The 16,796-nt window shown below is 44.8% G+C and overlaps 1 protein-coding gene across 2 annotated transcripts; it reads left to right on the plus strand.

Moving 5' to 3' along the window:
* Positions 1 to 4,374: 4,374 nt before the first annotated feature.
* nipa1 (NIPA magnesium transporter 1) lies at positions 4,375 to 16,744 on the plus strand. Of its 2 annotated transcripts, XM_033023275.1 has the most exons (6): positions 4,375 to 4,460; positions 4,562 to 4,761; positions 8,866 to 8,913; positions 10,866 to 10,956; positions 12,270 to 12,430; positions 15,215 to 16,744. In XM_033023275.1, exons 2-6 carry the CDS (start codon positions 4,647 to 4,649, stop codon positions 15,721 to 15,723), a joined length of 924 nt encoding a protein of 307 aa, XP_032879166.1. In that variant the 5' UTR covers positions 4,375 to 4,460; positions 4,562 to 4,646; the 3' UTR covers positions 15,724 to 16,744. The 2 variants fall into 2 exon arrangements, with proteins under 2 accessions (XP_032879166.1, XP_032879165.1); XM_033023274.1 differs by having other exon boundaries at positions 4,375 to 4,761.
* Positions 16,745 to 16,796: the final 52 nt, after the last annotated feature.

The raw sequence follows: 16,796 nt of genomic DNA on the forward strand, positions 1-16,796 counted from the left end.
ATTCGGCCCTTCGAGCCTGCACCTCCAGTCAATATGATCATGGCTGATCATCCAACTCAGTATCCTGTACCTGCCTTCTCTCCACACCCCCTGATCCCTTTAGCCACAAGGGCCACATCTAACTCCCTCTTAAATATAGCCAATGAACAGGCCTCAACTACCTTCTGTGGCAGTGAATTCCAGAGATTCACCACTCTCTGTGTGAAAAATGTTTTTCTCATCTCGGTCCTAGAAGATTTCCCCCTTATCCTTAAACTGTGACCCCTTGTTCTGGACTTCCCCAACATCGGTTTCTATAAGATCCCCCCTCAATCTTCTAAAATCTAGCGAGTACAAGCCGAGTCTATCCAGTCTTTCTTCATATGAAAGTCCTGACATCTCAGGAATCAGTCTGGTGAACCTTCTCTGTACTCCCTCTATGGCAAGAATGTCTTTGAGCATTGGGCATTGTGACATCACACAATGGAACGTTCACCATGGGCTGGGGATCCTGCAAAGGCATATGTAAATGGTTCCATTCCGATTGGACATATGTGAACATTGGGCATTGTGACATCACACGATGGAACGAATCAAAAGGAAGAAAGGCAGCGGCAGCCGGACGGACGGACGGCAGGCGGCAGCCACAGACTTTTATATAATAAAAAGATAGATAGATAGACAGATAGGTAGATAGATAGATAGATAGATAGATGCTTCGGTTAGTAAATGTGATCGTGCTGCTGCGTTGGGTCAGGGTCCGTGGTCGGGCCCGGGTTTCCGGCACTCCAGTCGCTGTTGAGTTGCTGCTGGGCAGTCCCCGTTCCCATCCCCTCTCGTGTATCCCGTCCCTGTCTGGGGGCGACTGGAGGTGTCCGAGGTGGCCCTGCAGCCTGCGCGAGGGGGAGGCGCCGGGGACCGTCGGCTGCGCCTCTCTCCTTGACCAGTGGCTGTCGGTTGACCCCTCGGTACTGGCGGGGGTCGAGCGCCGGTCATCGGCGGGGATGCACACGGGTTGCTGCGGTGGCTCGGCTGATTAGGCAACATCTCTGGAGAAGGGTCTCGACCGAAACGTCACCCATTCCTTTTCTCCGGGGATGCTGCCTGTTCAGCTGAGTTGCTGCAGCGTTTTGTGTGTATCCCCGTTGATGGCTGAGGCTCAGCTGTCGCCGGCGCCGAGGGGTTGGTCAGCGGCCACTGGGTGAGGCGGGGGGTGCGGCTGGCGGTCCCCCGGCCCGTCGGGGAGCGGGTTCCTCGGGAGTTGGAGCGGGGTTGGGCTAGAGTTGGTGCTTCTTTTCCACACTGGCTGTTTGTCGCTGCTCCGGGCCGGTGTCCTGTCGGTCCGGGGTTGTTCCGGACGTCTCCGGCCAACCCCGGGTGGGTTGTGACATTCGGGCTGCAGATGAGGCACTGGACTGCACGCTGCAGCCGAGAATGTCTCTCCACCAGTCCAGTCTCTCCCCGTCTCCCTCTCTCTCTCGCTGTTACGCCCCGCTCTCCCGCGACCTGGCACCCCGTTCCTCAGATTAGATATATTTTTACACATAAATTATGAATAAAGATAAGAATTAATACACAGTTTGTTCAGCCAGCACTTCGTTTGCTTTTTCTTCTTGGCAAATGACCTTTGACAAATCCCATGATTCCTTGCATTTTTCGGAATACCGAACTCGCTTATTGAGAATTGAGCATGGGACAGAGTTACACAGCCTGTGGAAAAGGTTACCCCTCGGGTTCCTATTAAATCTTTTCCCCCTCACCTTAAATCTAAATGTCCTCTGGTTCTCGATTCCCCTAGAGACTCTGTGTGTCTACCCGATCTCTTCCCCTCATGATTCTGTACACCTCTATAAGATCATCTTCATCATCATCATCCACCCATTTTCCTGTGTTCACGTGACAATAAGCCTAAAAGGTTCATAAATGTTGTGGAAACCAATCATTATTACGTTTTCTATTGACCTGCTGGAGCCAAAAAACACTTGATTCGTTACAACTTGATAAAGAATATGTAATGTGTTCCAGAAGGAACTGCAGATGCTGGAAAATCAAAGGTACACAAAAATGCTGGAGAAACTCAGCGGGTGCAGCAGCATCTATGGAGCATCCTTTTCCCCCCCTTTTTCCTTCCTTCTCCCCCCCTCCACCCCCTATCAGTCTGAAGAAGGGTTTCGGCCCGAAACGTCGCCTATTTCCTTCGCTCCATAGATGCTGCTGCACCCGCTGAGTTTCTCCAGCATTTTTGTGTACCTTCGATTTTCCAGCATCTGCAGTTCCTTCTGGAACACATTACATAACTCTTCCCCCCCAATCGTTCCTTTGAACTAGTATTGTCATTCAATAAGATCACAACTGATTCAACTTGTTCCAATGTGCTCCCGTTTTTCCCACCATCTCTCCACCTACCGTCGCCCTCCACCCCCCACCCATTCAGTAATTCAGAATGAAGGAGACTTGGAAGCCTTGGGTAAATTGAATTGGTACTTTATTTGTTTTTTAATTTTTGAACGTGAGAAATTCTATGTCCCGCAAGCCTTCTTTCAAAATGTAGCAACTCAAAACGGGGGTGCGTATTCGATGCAGGTGCGACTTCATTGCCGGGAAATATGGTACCTTATTAAGAGATATGGCTTTTGAAGACTTTATAAAAGTCAACTAACTGCTTACGGAGAGGAGAACAATCTGCGCATGTGCGATTTAAGATTTTTTAACTGCCGACTGACTGCCCTGAGTAATTAGTCACGGCACGTGCCTGACCCATGGTCAGGATCAAACCCAGGTCTGTGGCAGTGTAAGGCAGCAACTCCACCGCCCCTAATGATCAGTCCTTCAAACCTTATTTTTGCTAATGCCCCTGTCCCACTTAGGAAACCTGAACGGAAACCTCTGGAGACTTTGCGCCCCACCCAAGTTTTCCGTGAGGTTCCCAGAGGTTTTCGTCAGTCTCCCTACCTGCTTCCACTACCTGCAACCTCCGGCAACCACCTGCAACCTCCGGGTACCGCACAGAAACCTTGGGTGGGGCACAAAGTCTCCAGAGGTTTCCGTTCAGGTTTCCTAAGTGGGACAGGGGCATAAGGTTAACCATACTTGGTCAAAGGCACAAGGTGCCTATCCCTTGGTTATTGACAGTCCTGTTCAGTTGTTGGAATAGAGATTCTTGGGTCAAGAACCAATTTGTGACATAACTTCCTTCAAAATTTTCTTTTAAAATGGTAGCTTATTGAGAAAAAGTTAACATTTCTTCTTTTAAAAGGAACTTCCTACTTAACAGAATTGATCTGGTGGATTGGAACTTTAGGAAGTAAGTATTATTTCTCAAAATGTTTGGCACCACTTCCTAAAAGTTGGTTGCTTCACTCTCCTAACTCTGTGTTTGGCACTACCCATAAGTCCTATAAGATGGTTATGTTTTACTGCAGTTCATGTTTCCAATGAGATCCATGTGTGTTCCTCCAGTCAGATATTCCTTTCACACAAAGGCATAACCTTCTAGACTTCTAAGATTAAAACAAATCTTTCTCTAATCCTTCCTGCCTCTTCCTCATTCAAGACGACCCTCAAAATCACCTTTTTAGCTTTGTTTAGATATATAGCATGGAAACAGGACCTTCTGCCTATCGAGCCATCGCTGACCAGCAATCACCCGTACACTAGTTCTATTCTACACACTAGGGGCAAATTACAGAAGCCAATTAACCTACAAACCTGCACGTCTTTGGAATGTGGGAGGAAACCGGAGCACCCTGTTCTATGGCATGCTTGAGGCAGTTGTTCTACCAGCTGCAGTGTCCAAAAGAAAACACCGTGTAAATATAACTTGTTATTACTGAAACCATGTTCATATTGGAATTAGCAGTACCCGTGAATGAAATGTATTTACTCGACATGGAGAATATGTGAATGACCTGCAGAAGGAACTGTAGATGCTGGAAAATCGAAGGTACACAAAAATGCTGGAGAAACTCAGCAGGTGCAGCAGCATCTATGGAGCATCCTTTTCACCCCCGTTTTTCCTTCCTTCTCCCCCCCCCCCCCCCCCCCCCCCCCCCCCCCCCCTCCACCCCCTATCAGTCTGAAGAAGGGTTTCGGCCAGAAACGTCGCCTATTTCCTTCGCTCCATAGATGCTTCTGCCCTCTCTGAGTTTCTCCAGCATTTTTGTGTACCTTCTATCTTCCAGCATCTGCAGTTCCTTCTTGAACAAAGAATGTGTAATGTTCTGTTATCAACAGTGGGTCATCCTATTGTAATTTTTTGGGATCATTTAAAAATAAATTCAGACATGATTGTGTGGGGAATTTAGTAACCCTGGAAAATAATTATTGGCGTATTTGAACATGGCATTTTGGTGTCTAGTATAGCAGTGAGAGCACAATAAGGGTGCGCCACTGCAGAGGCGGCGAGGAATGTCGTGGAGAAAGCGCTTGTGCAAGTTTATTTCCCGACTGCGCATGTGGGAACAAGGGTCCTGCATGCGGAAGTAGGGACTTTGCTTTTAATAGTTTTCGGTGGAATTTTTTTTTACGAGTATTATTTTCATCGAGTTGGAAATTAAATGCCTTGATTTTTTTCATTTGAAAGACCCGAATTGTTCTGCAGCGTTGCGGTGCGGCGTTGGTGTGGGAGTGACTGCGAGCTGCGAACACTGACTGGTACCTGAGCCAGGATGGAGCCAAGTGCAGCCGCCTCCACGGGGCTCGCTGTAGCCGTGCTCTCCAGCATAGTCAATGGCTCCACTTTCGTTTTGCAGAGGAAAGGCATCCTTCGTGCTGAGAGCAGAGGTGTGTAAACAAATCTCAACCCCTCCCCCTCCCCCCAAAAAATCATCAAGTTAAAGAAACATTTGCACTTTAGTGGAATGTGTGCAATTGCCAGACAACATGATAATTGTGAATTAAGGAACTGCATAATGTTGCTTTAAACTGAAGATAGACACAAAAGGCTGGATTAACTCAGCTGGGCAGGCAGCATCTCTGAGAAAAGGGATAGGTGATGTTTCGGGTCGAGACCCTTCTTCAGTCGGAGATTCAGGGGAGAGGGAAACGAGAGATATAGACGGTGATGTAGAGAGATATAGAACGCATGAAAATAAAATATATGCAAAAAAGTAATGATGATAAAGGAAACAGGCCATTGTTAGTGTGGTCTCACCAACAACGCGATGTCCCAACTTTTCACTCAATATCCTTGCCGATGAAGGCAAAGGTAGATTGAAAAAAATGGAGATACAAGAAACTGCAGATGCTGGAATGCAGGTTCCTGACCTGAAACATTGCCTGTCCATTCCCTCCACAAATGCTGCCAGACCCACTGAGTTCCTCCTTTGTGGTAGATTGGGAAAAGTTATTCTTTGCTCGTCGCGGAACTATAAGTTTACCAAAGAAGGAAACAAAGCTGAAATTGGGGAATTTGAATGAATTGCATGATGCAAAGAAGCACATGACATATAAACCAATAAATTGAGGAAGTTTGCTCTTTTCGATCACGTCAGAATGGTCTGGTCTAAAGTTGTGGTTGTAGGACACCAGACTGTGTGTGACTTGCTATTGCAAAGCAGACTGACACATAACTGGTTATAACTAGCCTGTTAATTAAAATGAGATTTGGTGTACATGAGAAAATATGATGCAAAATAAATAGTTTAGGTTTAGAGATTCAGCTGGAAACAGGCCCTTCAGCTCACCGAGTCCAACTCGCTGACCCACGATCACCTGTACATAAGTTCTATCCTACTCACCAGTGAGAATTTTATAGAAGCCAAGTAACCTACAAACCTGCATGTCTTTGGAGAGTGGGTCAAAACCAGAGCACCCAGGGAAAACCCACGCAGTCACTGGGAGAACATGCCATCAGGGTAGGCAAGGTAAGCACTGCCTACCCTGACTAAAATTATAAAATGTTAATTATTAAATGTAAAGGCACTGGAGATTTATTCCTACCTAAGAGATCGATCTCTTGGGTAGGCATAATTCTCCAGGCCTTTCATGCGCAGTACATGTAATACGCGAAAGTCTGTGCAGCTGACGTGCCATCGACGCTGCTTCAAGCCTTCAATGATAAGGGGAGCTGAAGGCAGCTGAAATTCTGCCTTTGCACTGTGGACTGTGGACTGCGTAATGCATACTGCGCATGCGCAGCGCAAGCTTCTTGGCGGGTTTTTCAAACATGGATTGTCATTAGAGCTCTAGGAGCTAGTGGAATCAATGGATAGACTGTTTTTAGACAATAGACAATAGGTGCAGGAGTAGGCCATTCGGCCCATCGAGCCAGTACCGCCATTCAATGTGATCATGGCTGATCATCCCCAACCAGTACACCGTTCCTGCCTTCTCCCCATATACCCTGACTCTGCTATTTCTAAGAGCCCTATCTAGCTCTCTCTTGAAAGCATCCAGAGAACCTGCCTCCACCACCCTCTGAGCTATTGGTTATTGGCTGCAACCTTCCCTCCATTGATGAACTGTACACTGCAAGGGCCAGGAAGCGAGTGGGCAAGATCATTTCTGACCCCTCTCACCCTGGCCACAAACTCTTTGAATCACTTCTGTTGTGTATTTGGATGCTTGGAACAGACTTCAATAAGGCTCAGACACGGGAGTACTCTTACAAACGTCTTTATTCCAGAACGCCACCTTCCGACTCCCCCTGCACATGCGTACTTCACAAGACATCACATATACTAATTATATGCTAATTATATCCCATAGCTAACAACTTCCCTCTGGAAGGCGACTCCGGATTGTCAAAGCTGCCACAGCCAGGCATAAAAACAGTTTTTATCCACGAGTAATTGCTCTACTCAACAGCCAAAAATCTGTAGCCTTCCTTTGATCTGGTATTTTGTTGGTTCACATGCTTGATCAATGGTGTTTTATCATTAATGTTTTATTATTATTAATTTTTAGTGTTTTCTGAGTCATTCGTAACTGTCAGTGTATGTCATGTGGGCAGAGCACCAAGGCAAATTCCTTGTATGTGAATACTTGGCCAATAAACTTACTTACTTACTTTCTTACTTAAATACTGTATTTCCCGGAATGAATAACTTATTTTTTACCCAAAAATAAGGCACGAAAATTTACATGCGTCTAGGAGGCCGTTAGGTTGTTAGCCAGGAAAGATAGACCTGGCCATCCCTCAGTACAGCAACATCAAGAACGATGCTGGTGTACTGAGGGATAGCCAAGTCTATCCCTCATTGCTGGCAGCTGATGGGAAGCGGCTGTAAAGTGGGAAGCGGCTGTAAAAGGACAGCGCCGCTGGGGCGGGGGAGTGTTCCTTTCACAGAGTGTGGGGAGTCTGGCCAGGGGTAAAGTTGCGGGGAGGGCAGGAGCGTTGAGAAGGAGGAGCTTGGGGATCATGCCAGCAACCAGCTCAAGAGCGGGTCAGCGGGCGATGGATAACAGGACAGTGGACGATGAAGTTTACTCCTGTGTCAGTGCGGGTAACCTCAATTAGTCCCTTGTTCGCGCTGACACAGGAATAAGCTCCACCGCCCGCTGTCCTGATCTTTGCTATTGAGCTGGTCCCCTCACTGTCCGGTCCACATTGAAAGACACGGACCCAGCAGTGAATGCCATGCAGTGTCACCCAGTGCAGCAATTGAGGCCATGTCCTGCTCCCGGCGGCAGTCGGAATTTAAGGATTTGCGGGAAGCGGCTGACATGGGCGAGGCCGGCGAGCGGCAGGAGAGCACTGCCAGAGGTGAGCAGGCCGGCAAAAAGCGCTGAGGTCCAGGCGGCCCCTCGCAGCCACCCGAGCTACTTCCCTCCCCGGCCACAATGCGGTGTCTCCACGCCCGGAGCGCCGTGGCAGTGGTGAATGAGGGGGTTACTGGCATGATCCCCGACCCTCTCCTTCTCAACGCTCCTGCCATCCCCGCAACTTTACCCCTGGCCAGACTCCCCACACGCTGCGAAAGGAACTCTTCCCCCCCCCAATCGTTCCTTTGAACTAGTATTGTCATTCAATAAGATCACAACTGATTCAACTTGTTCCAATGTGCTCCCGTTTTTCCCACCATCTCTCCACCTACCGTCGCCCTCCACCCCCCACCCATTCAGTAATTCAGAATGAAGGAGACTTGGAAGCCTTGGGTAAATTGAATTGGTACTTTATTTATTTTTTATTTTTTGAACGTGAGAAATTCTATGTCCCGCAAGCCTTCTTTCAAAATTTAGCAACTCAAAATGGGGGTGCGTATTCGATGCAGGTGCGACTTCATTGCCGGGAAATATGGTACCTTATTAAGAGATATGGCTTTTGAAGACTTTATAAAAGTCAACTAACTGCTTACGGAGAGGAGAACAATCTGCGCATGCGCGATTTAAGATTTTTTAACTGCCGACTGACTGCCCTGAGTAATTAGTCACGGCACGTGCCTGACCCATGGTCAGGATCAAACCCAGGTCTGTGGCAGTGTAAGGCAGCAACTCCACCACCCCTAATGATCAGTCCTTCAAACCTTATTTTTGCTAATGCCCCTGTCCCACTTAGGAAACCTGAACGGAAACCTCTGGAGACTTTGCGCCCCACCCAAGTTTTCCGTGAGGTTCCCAGAGGTTTTCGTCAGTCTCCCTACCTGCTTCCACTACCTGCAACCTCCGGCAACCACCTGCAACCTCCGGGAACCGCACAGAAACCTTGGGTGGGGCACAAAGTCTCCAGAGGTTTCCGTTCAGGTTTCCTAAGTGGGACAGGGGCATAAGGTTAACCATACTTGGTCAAAGGCACAAGGTGCCTATCCCTTGGTTATTGACAGTCCTGTTCAGTTGTTGGAATAGAGATTCTTGGGTCAAGAACCAATTTGTGACATAACTTCCTTCAAAATTTTCTTTTAAAATGGTTGCTTATTGAGAAAAAGTTAACATTTCTTCTTTTAAAAGGAACTTCCTACTTAACAGAATTGATCTGGTGGATTGGAACTTTAGGAAGTAAGTATTATTTCTCAAAATGTTTGGCATCACTTCCTAAAAGTTGGTTGCTTCACTCTCCTAACTCTGTGTTTGGCACTACCCATAAATCCTATAAGATGGTTATGTTTTACTGCAGTTCATGTTTCCAATGAGATCCATGTGTGTTCCTCCGGTCAGATATTCCTTTCACACAAAGGCGTAACCATCTAGACTTCTGAGATTTAAAAAAATCTTTCTCTAATCCTTCCTGCCTCTTCCTCATTCAAGATGACCCTCAAAATCACCTTTTTAGCTTTGTTTAGATATATAGCATGGAAACAGGACCTTCTGCCTATCGAGTCATCGCTGACCAGCAATCACCCGTACACTAGTTCTATTCTACACACTAGGGGCAAATTACAGAAGCCAATTAACCTACAAACCTGCACGTCTTTGGAATGTGGGAGGAAACCGGAGCACCCTGTTCTATGGCATACTTGAGGCAGTTGTTCTACCAGCTGCAGTGTCCAAAAGAAAACACTGTGTAAATATAACTTGTTATTACTGAAACCATGTTCATATTGGAATTAGCAGTACCCGTGAATGAAATGTATTTACTCGACATGGAGAATATGTGAATGGCCTGAATGGTGGTATTTGGGAGGTCTGAAATGGAATAAGCTGGCAAAATTGGGCATGTTTTGAGGAGGGTCGGAAGAGTCAAGAGTGTTTTATTGTCCCAGATAGAACAATTAATTTCTGACTTGCAGCAGCACAACAGAATATGTAAGCATAGTGCACTGTAAACAATATAATACACAAGTTCAGTGCGTGTGTGTGTGTGTATATATGGAATGGAATAGAATACCTGGCAGAAGTACCTGGCAGAAGTACCTGGAAAGTACCTGGCAGAAGTACCTGGAAAGTACCTGGCAGAAGAGTTGGACAGGTACTTTGGTTCTCTCTTCACTGACCCGATGGGGAATAATGGGGAGGCCATTTAAAACTTTTTCACCCAGAGAGTTGTGAATTTGTGGAATTCCCTGTCACGGAAAGCAGTAGACGCCAATTCACTGGTTGAATTTAAAAGAGAGTTAGATAGAGCTCTAGGGGAAAGCGGAATCAAGGGATATGGGGAGAAGGCAGGCACGGGTTACTGATTGTGGATGATCAGCCATGATCACAATGAATGGTGGTTCAGGCTTGAAGGGACAAGTGGCCTTTTCCTGCACCTATTTTCTATGTTTCTATGTTTAACTTTATTGTCACATGTGACTAGGCACAGTGAAATTCTTTGCTTGCCAACCGCGCTGACAAAGTTACAAAGCGCCTCCTTTTGTTTTCCTCCCCCCACGCGGGGTTCCCATTGTCCTTTATTCTCCCACCCTCCCCAATTGTTCATTGTTCTCCCCCCACCTCCCTCACGGTGGTCCTCCCACGCTGGGTCCTCCATTGTTCTTCCTCTCCCCACACAGCGGCCCCCCCCAAGCTATCATCGACCGCGGGCCGACCCACGAGGTTTCGCCGCCGCTGCTGTCGACGCCCCACTTCACGCCTTCAAGGATACGTAAACAATGTATTCTGTGGCAGAAAGTAAATAGTCTTGTGTTCCCTTTACTATACAAATGTTGTAGTTAATATTTTACTCTGGAGGATTTGCTACCTGTCTTACAGGTGGATGTAGAGTCAAAGACCAACACAACCTGTGTTGTCACTTATTGGTGCCTTCAGGTATTCCATTATCCTCTTAGAGAATCATAGTCCAGCATGGAAACAGGCCCTTTGGCCCATCTCGCCCACACCATCTAAGATGCCCCATCTGAGCTAGTACCATTTGCTGAAATTTGTCCCATATTCCTCCAAACCTTTTCTATCTGTATTCCTTTCCTTATTTATAGCATTCTTGAACATATCCTCTGAATGTCTAGTTTTAGTTAAGTATCTAAACACATTTTTGTTTCTAATGATTAATGATTTTCTCCATGTTACAGTGGGACTGGGTCAAATAGGTAACTTCTTGGCCTACAACACTGCTCCTGCTGCATTGGTAACTCCACTAGGAGCTCTTGGTGTGCCATTTGGGTAATGTTTTTATTTGACCTGTATGTTTATAATGATGTGTAGGAAGGAACTGCAGATGCTGGTTTACACCGAAGAGAGACGCAAAATGCTGGCATAACTCAGTGGGACAGGCAGCATCTCTGTTGAGAAGGAATAGGTGACCTTTCGGGTCGAGACCCGTCTTCAGACTCTGAGTTTGCATAGTCTGAAAAAGGGAATTGATCTGAAATATCACCTGACCCGCTGAGTTACTCCAGCATTTTGTGTTTATATTGATAATAATTGGCAAATGTTTTGTCTTATCAAAGTTTATGGTTGGGCACCTGTGGTATTCTGAGTAACGGTTTAACTATTTTGTGAATAGTTATGTGACTACACTGCTGATTTGTCTGTGTCTCCTGTGAATGGTTCTTACTTTAAATGCGATCTCCTTCCAAAGCCAGTTTATTAGCACCTGGCTCAGGTGAGCCAGCAGCTCTCCCCACTTCCAGGAACATAAGCTTGTCAGACTAATCTAACTTAAAATTGTTAATATCTCAGAAGCTGTGATAACATTCTCTCTAACTTACGCTGAATGCAGTGAACCATTTGCACTCAATAATTTTGGAACTACCTGCATAGAACTCTTAATAATAGAGCAAGAGAATCTGGCGATTTCTTTTGTCAAAGTGAATGCTTGTTCATAAATAGTTTTTTTTTTTTTTTAAATACATTTTTATTAGAGGCATCTGCATATCGTAATCCAAACCAATACAGACTTTGTTTAACGGTTACATATTAAATATCCAGGTTTCCAGGGACCCAGTTACCAAAGTAGCTGGGATCCTCCTTTATCGGTTCCATATTAACATTGACTCTAATTATTTATGTATATTTATAGATAGGAAAAATAAAGAAAGAAAGAAATTAGAAAAATAGGATAAACTATCAATAATACGACTTGGAAGATAGGTCCGTAGGTCAGAAGACATAACTATTCATCTAGTCTTGGGTTCAGGCTTCAGTCCGGCCTCCGCGCCGGTCCGATCTACCCCTTTAAGTAATCTATAAATGGAGACCATATTCTAATGAATAATTCTGTTTTGTCAATTAAGACATATCTAATTTTTTCCAAATGTAAGGTCTCTGACATCTCCATAATCCACATCTTGATTGTGGAGGTTGTTGGGTTTTTCCAAAATGTTAATATCAATTTTTTTCCAATTATTATACTGTATTCAAGGAAATGTCTTTGGTTTATTGTAAGTTTTAGGTATTGTTCTGATCATAAATAGGTTTTTAAGATGTGCTGTGGATTGTGCGCTGACTTTTCCCCATCTTAATATATTCCCCAGGTCAATCTTGGCTTCTTATATGTTGCAAGAGAAACTAAACTTGTTGGGAAAACTAGGATGTCTACTGAACTGTGCTGGGTCAGTTGTACTGCTCATTCATGCTCCCAAAACAAACAATATAACATCAAGGGAGCAACTTGAAGAAAAACTGTTAGAGCCAGGTAAAATTGTATGTTTATTCTTATGTGTTAATAACCTTGACAAGCAGATTGGGATACCGCATTGTTTTAAAGTCACCATATAAAGTTGTTGAGAGAAGGAACTGCAGATGCTGGCTTACTGAAAAAAGACACAAAGTGCTGGAGTAACTCAGCAGGGCGGGCAGCATCTCTGAAGAAAATGGATGTGACGCTTCAGGTCGGGACCCTTCTTCAGACTGAGGCCCAGCGCAAATTGGAGGAACAACACCTCATTTTGCTTGGGCAGCTTACACCCCAGCGGTATGAATATTTCTTCTCTAACTTCAAGTAACTCTTGCTTTCCCTCTCTCTCCACCACTCCCCCCCTTCCCAGTTCTACAACCTGTCTGACTGTCCTCGATTACATTTTTAATCTCTGTTTGCTTTGTTGTTACCTTCTCCTAGCTAACAATGATCTAGTCTACATTTTCCTTTATCTCCATCCCCTTTGTCTCGTTTTCACACCTTAAACTTCCTTACTCTGTATCTCCCTCTCCCCGATTCAGTCTGAAGAATGGTCTTGACCCGAAACTTCACCCATTCCTTATATCCAGAGATGCTGCCTGTCCCACTGAGTTACTCCAGCATTTTGTGTCTATCTTCGGTTTAAACCAGCATCTGCAGTTCCTTCCTACACACATCATCTGTTATACATGTTCTCCATAGATGCCACCAGACCAGCTGAGTTATCTCAGCACTTTGTGCCTGTTTTTTATATAAAGTTGTTCTTGCGTTATGAATACAAATTAGAAACAATGGATAGGTGTAACCTTCTCAGGAACAGCTTATGCTACTCTGTTATCTGACTTCTGAATGATCCTTCGATAAGCCAGGGGACTGTCCGATTCACCTCAACCCCATTGAGGACATTGGACTTTGTTTATTGAACAGAGGCGTTGTAATGCTGAGAAATATTATTTGTTACCCTGTGTCTTCCCCTTTGCTTTACTATTGGACTTGAGTATGAATTGGAGTCATAGTCTTACAGCATGGAAATAACAGGCCCTTCAGCCCAACGTGTCCATGCCGACCAAGATGCCCTATCTAAACTAGTCCCATTTGCCTGCATTTGATCCGTATTCCTCTAATCCTTTCCCATCCATGGACCTGTCCGAGTGCCTTTTAAATATTATTTCACCTGCCTGAACTACCTCTGGCAATCCATTCCACATAGCCACCACCTTCTGAGTAAATTCATTGTATTTATGTAGAATATTATCTAATCGAATTGGATAGCAAACAAAACAAAGCTTTTCATTGTACCATGGTATAAGTGACAACACAAAACTTAAACCAAACCCTAAATGTCAAGTCGTATTGTTCGATGTAAACACTCCCAACATTAATCCACTGTTGCAGATTAGTCCAGTCTAAATTTTACTTCAATTCTATTCCTTTAACTGAAATAGTTTATCATCAACAGTTGTCTGGAACACCACCCTTCTATGTAGTAAGGCTTCTTTCATGATATATTTCACAATTATGCCCTGTAAAAGTCAAGGAGATTATGATTGAAGCTCCTCCTTGTATATTCGGGTCACCTGCTGGTTGGGTTGTAATTCTGCAGTTAATCTAGTTCTGTTGATTCATTCACTTATTATTGGAAAGTGATTTAATATTACGTTAGTTGAGTTTGTTATTTTTTTAAATTATTATCATGTCAGCCTATTTTCAATTTATTGGGATATTACTAGTGATAATTTTGCACAAAATTACAAATTTCATCTCTTAGATTAGTAGTGGGGGCATCTAGCATTTGAGTATCTTATTTTGTGACACAGGGGAGGCCATTTGGCCCACGCAACCCATGCTATCTCCCAACAGGCTAATCCCATTCCCGTTCCCCTTATTTCCGTTTATCCCTGCAACCTATTTTCTCAGTAACTCCCCTTTTGATCATTTTTGCTACTTAAGGGACAATTAACATAACCAATTAACCTACCAGCACACCATTAGGAATGTGGGAGGAAACCAGGGCTGCTGAAGGTAGCACAAAGAACATGCAAACTCCACGCAGACAGCACCCGGGATTAGGATCGAACTCGGGTCCCTGGAACTGTGAGGCAACAATGTTAACCACTGCATCATTAATCCATTTGGACCTTGTCATTGCTATTTATTTTATTTATTATCTGACTGAAAGAGATGCAGTGTCTTGCAACAAAAAGGGCTTGATTAAACGTGTTAGACTGCTATAGTTTAATTGTAATATGCAATGGGAACAGAACAATGAAAATCTTACTTGCTGCAGCTTTATAGGCACAAATATGTGACGACACACCAAAATAATACATAATAAATTATTAATTATTTGTGGTAAACAAGACCAGCATAGTGTAAGCCAGAGTGCAGAGCACAACCTTAGTGCAAATTCCACAGAGTGCAGTGCTGAGATCGTGATGAGGTGTGATTCAAATCCTCTGTTCAGTCAAGCAGCCATCAGAAAAAGAATCAGCATTTCAGAGGGAATAAAATACAATTGTGGCAAGCAGGCAGTTGATATTAGTTTATTTTGGCGTCACGTTTGGCACAGATATTGTGGGCCGAAGGTTCTGCTCCTGTGCTGTACTGATCTTTGTTCTCATTGTTGATTCACACAGCACAAATCCAAGCACTAGGTCCACTGTGCATGTGGTAGGATTAATAAATATAATAAGCTTATTGCAATGCCTATTGCAATACACATGTTTGACTTAGTGGGTTGGGAGAAGGGAAATAAAGTGGTTTAAAACGTTTGACCATTTTCAAAATGTTTTTCCTTTACAGTGTTTCTCGGCTATATCTGCATTGTTCTCGCACTTCTTGTATTGCTGATCTTCTGGATTGCACCTTCCCATGGCTCGACCAACATTATTGTCTACATTGGCATTTGTTCACTGCTGGGCACTTTCACTGTGCCAAGCAGTAAAGGCATTGGCATAGCCACTCAAGATGCATTCAGCAATAACCCAGCAAGTCAAAGAGCCCTGTACCTTTCTATCATTCTGCTAACAACACTGCTGTGCAGTATTTTTCTGCAGTTTATCTATATTAATAAGGCACTGCACTGCTTTGATTCCTCCTTGTTTGGTGCTATATATTACGTGTTTTTTACAGTTTTTGTCATATTGTCATCTGGAATCCTCTTTCAGGAATGGAGCGACGTCAGTGTTGTGGACTTTCTGGGTATGCTGTGTGGATTTATCACAGTTTCAGTGGGGGTCCTCCTTTTGCAGGTGTTCAAAGGATTTGCAATCTCTGTCACTGACTTAAGAAGCCACTTCAAAGAAACATAGCCACTAAAGCATTTATAGGTGCTTTATAGCTGGAGTTCTGATTCTGGCCAGCACTGCAGTGAACATTGTCAGATATTTAGAACCTGGCTAATGGGAATTGCAGAACATTGTTTTTTCCCTATGTACGTGGAATAATTGATCTGATCCAGTTTAGTTTGCACATACAATGTGGAAACAGGCCCTTCAGCCGACCAAGTCAACGCCCACTAACAATTACCTGTACATTAGTTCCATGTTGTCCCATTTTCACATCCAACACACTAGGGGCAATTTACAGAATTAACCCAATTAACCAACAAACCTGCACGTCTTTGAAATGTGGGGGGAAAGCGGAGCACCCGGAAAAACCCCACATGGTCACAGGGAGAACGTACAAACTCCATACAGGCAGCACCGGTAGTCAGGAACGAACCCAGGTCTCTTGCGCTATAAGGTAGTGACAACTTGCTATTACCACACAGACCAGCTTCTCTGTGGCACGGGCCACTTCACTTGTTTCACGATGTCCTTCATTTGCCATCCCCATTCACAATTATTTTTCTGTTACTGGGGACAGTGGGAAGCTGTTCAGGAGATGGGGAAATTCTGGCTACTGAGACAGTCACGGGATCCTTAGTTTTCTGGGGAGGGAATAGACAGATAACATTTTGGATCAGAACACCAGGAGTTTGAACGATATCAATCTGAAACGCCATCTGTCCATACCCTCCAGAGATGCTGCCTGACCCGCTGAGTTACTGCAGCACTTTGGGTTTTGCTCAAGTTTCCAGCATCTGCAGTCCCTTGTGTCTCCTGTGGCTCTTTAGTTTTATTAGGAGTGGGGCGGGGGGGGGGGGGAGGTTAGTGATATTTATCAATTTTCTCGCCCCCACCTTCCAATCCCTACACCACACCCTCCACGTCGATTAGTGGATGGTGCAGTGGTGCAGCTTTAGAACTGCTGCCTCACAGTGCCAGAGGCCCAGGTTCGATCCTGACTACAGGTGCTGTCTGTGAGGAGTTAATGCGTTTTCCTGTGACCACGTGGGTTTTCTCTGGGTGATCCGGTTTTCTCCCACATTGCAAAGACATGC

Source organism: Amblyraja radiata, chromosome 6 (assembly GCF_010909765.2).
Source record: "Amblyraja radiata isolate CabotCenter1 chromosome 6, sAmbRad1.1.pri, whole genome shotgun sequence".
Lineage (NCBI taxonomy): Eukaryota > Metazoa > Chordata > Chondrichthyes > Rajiformes > Rajidae > Amblyraja > Amblyraja radiata.

What these genes read in the sequence shown, in the direction of transcription:
- nipa1 (XM_033023274.1), top strand. Translation starts at nt 4,647, where the DNA reads ATGGAGCCAAGTGCAGCCGCCTCCACGGGGCTCGCTGTAGCCGTGCTC. An exon ending in CCTTCGTGCTGAGAGCAGAG is followed by an intron (nt 4,762 to 8,865) that starts GTGTGTAAACAA and finishes TTCTTTTAAAAG; the next exon opens with GAACTTCCTACTTAACAGAA. An exon ending in GCTCTTGGTGTGCCATTTGG is followed by an intron (nt 10,957 to 12,269) that starts GTAATGTTTTTA and finishes TATATTCCCCAG; the next exon opens with GTCAATCTTGGCTTCTTATA.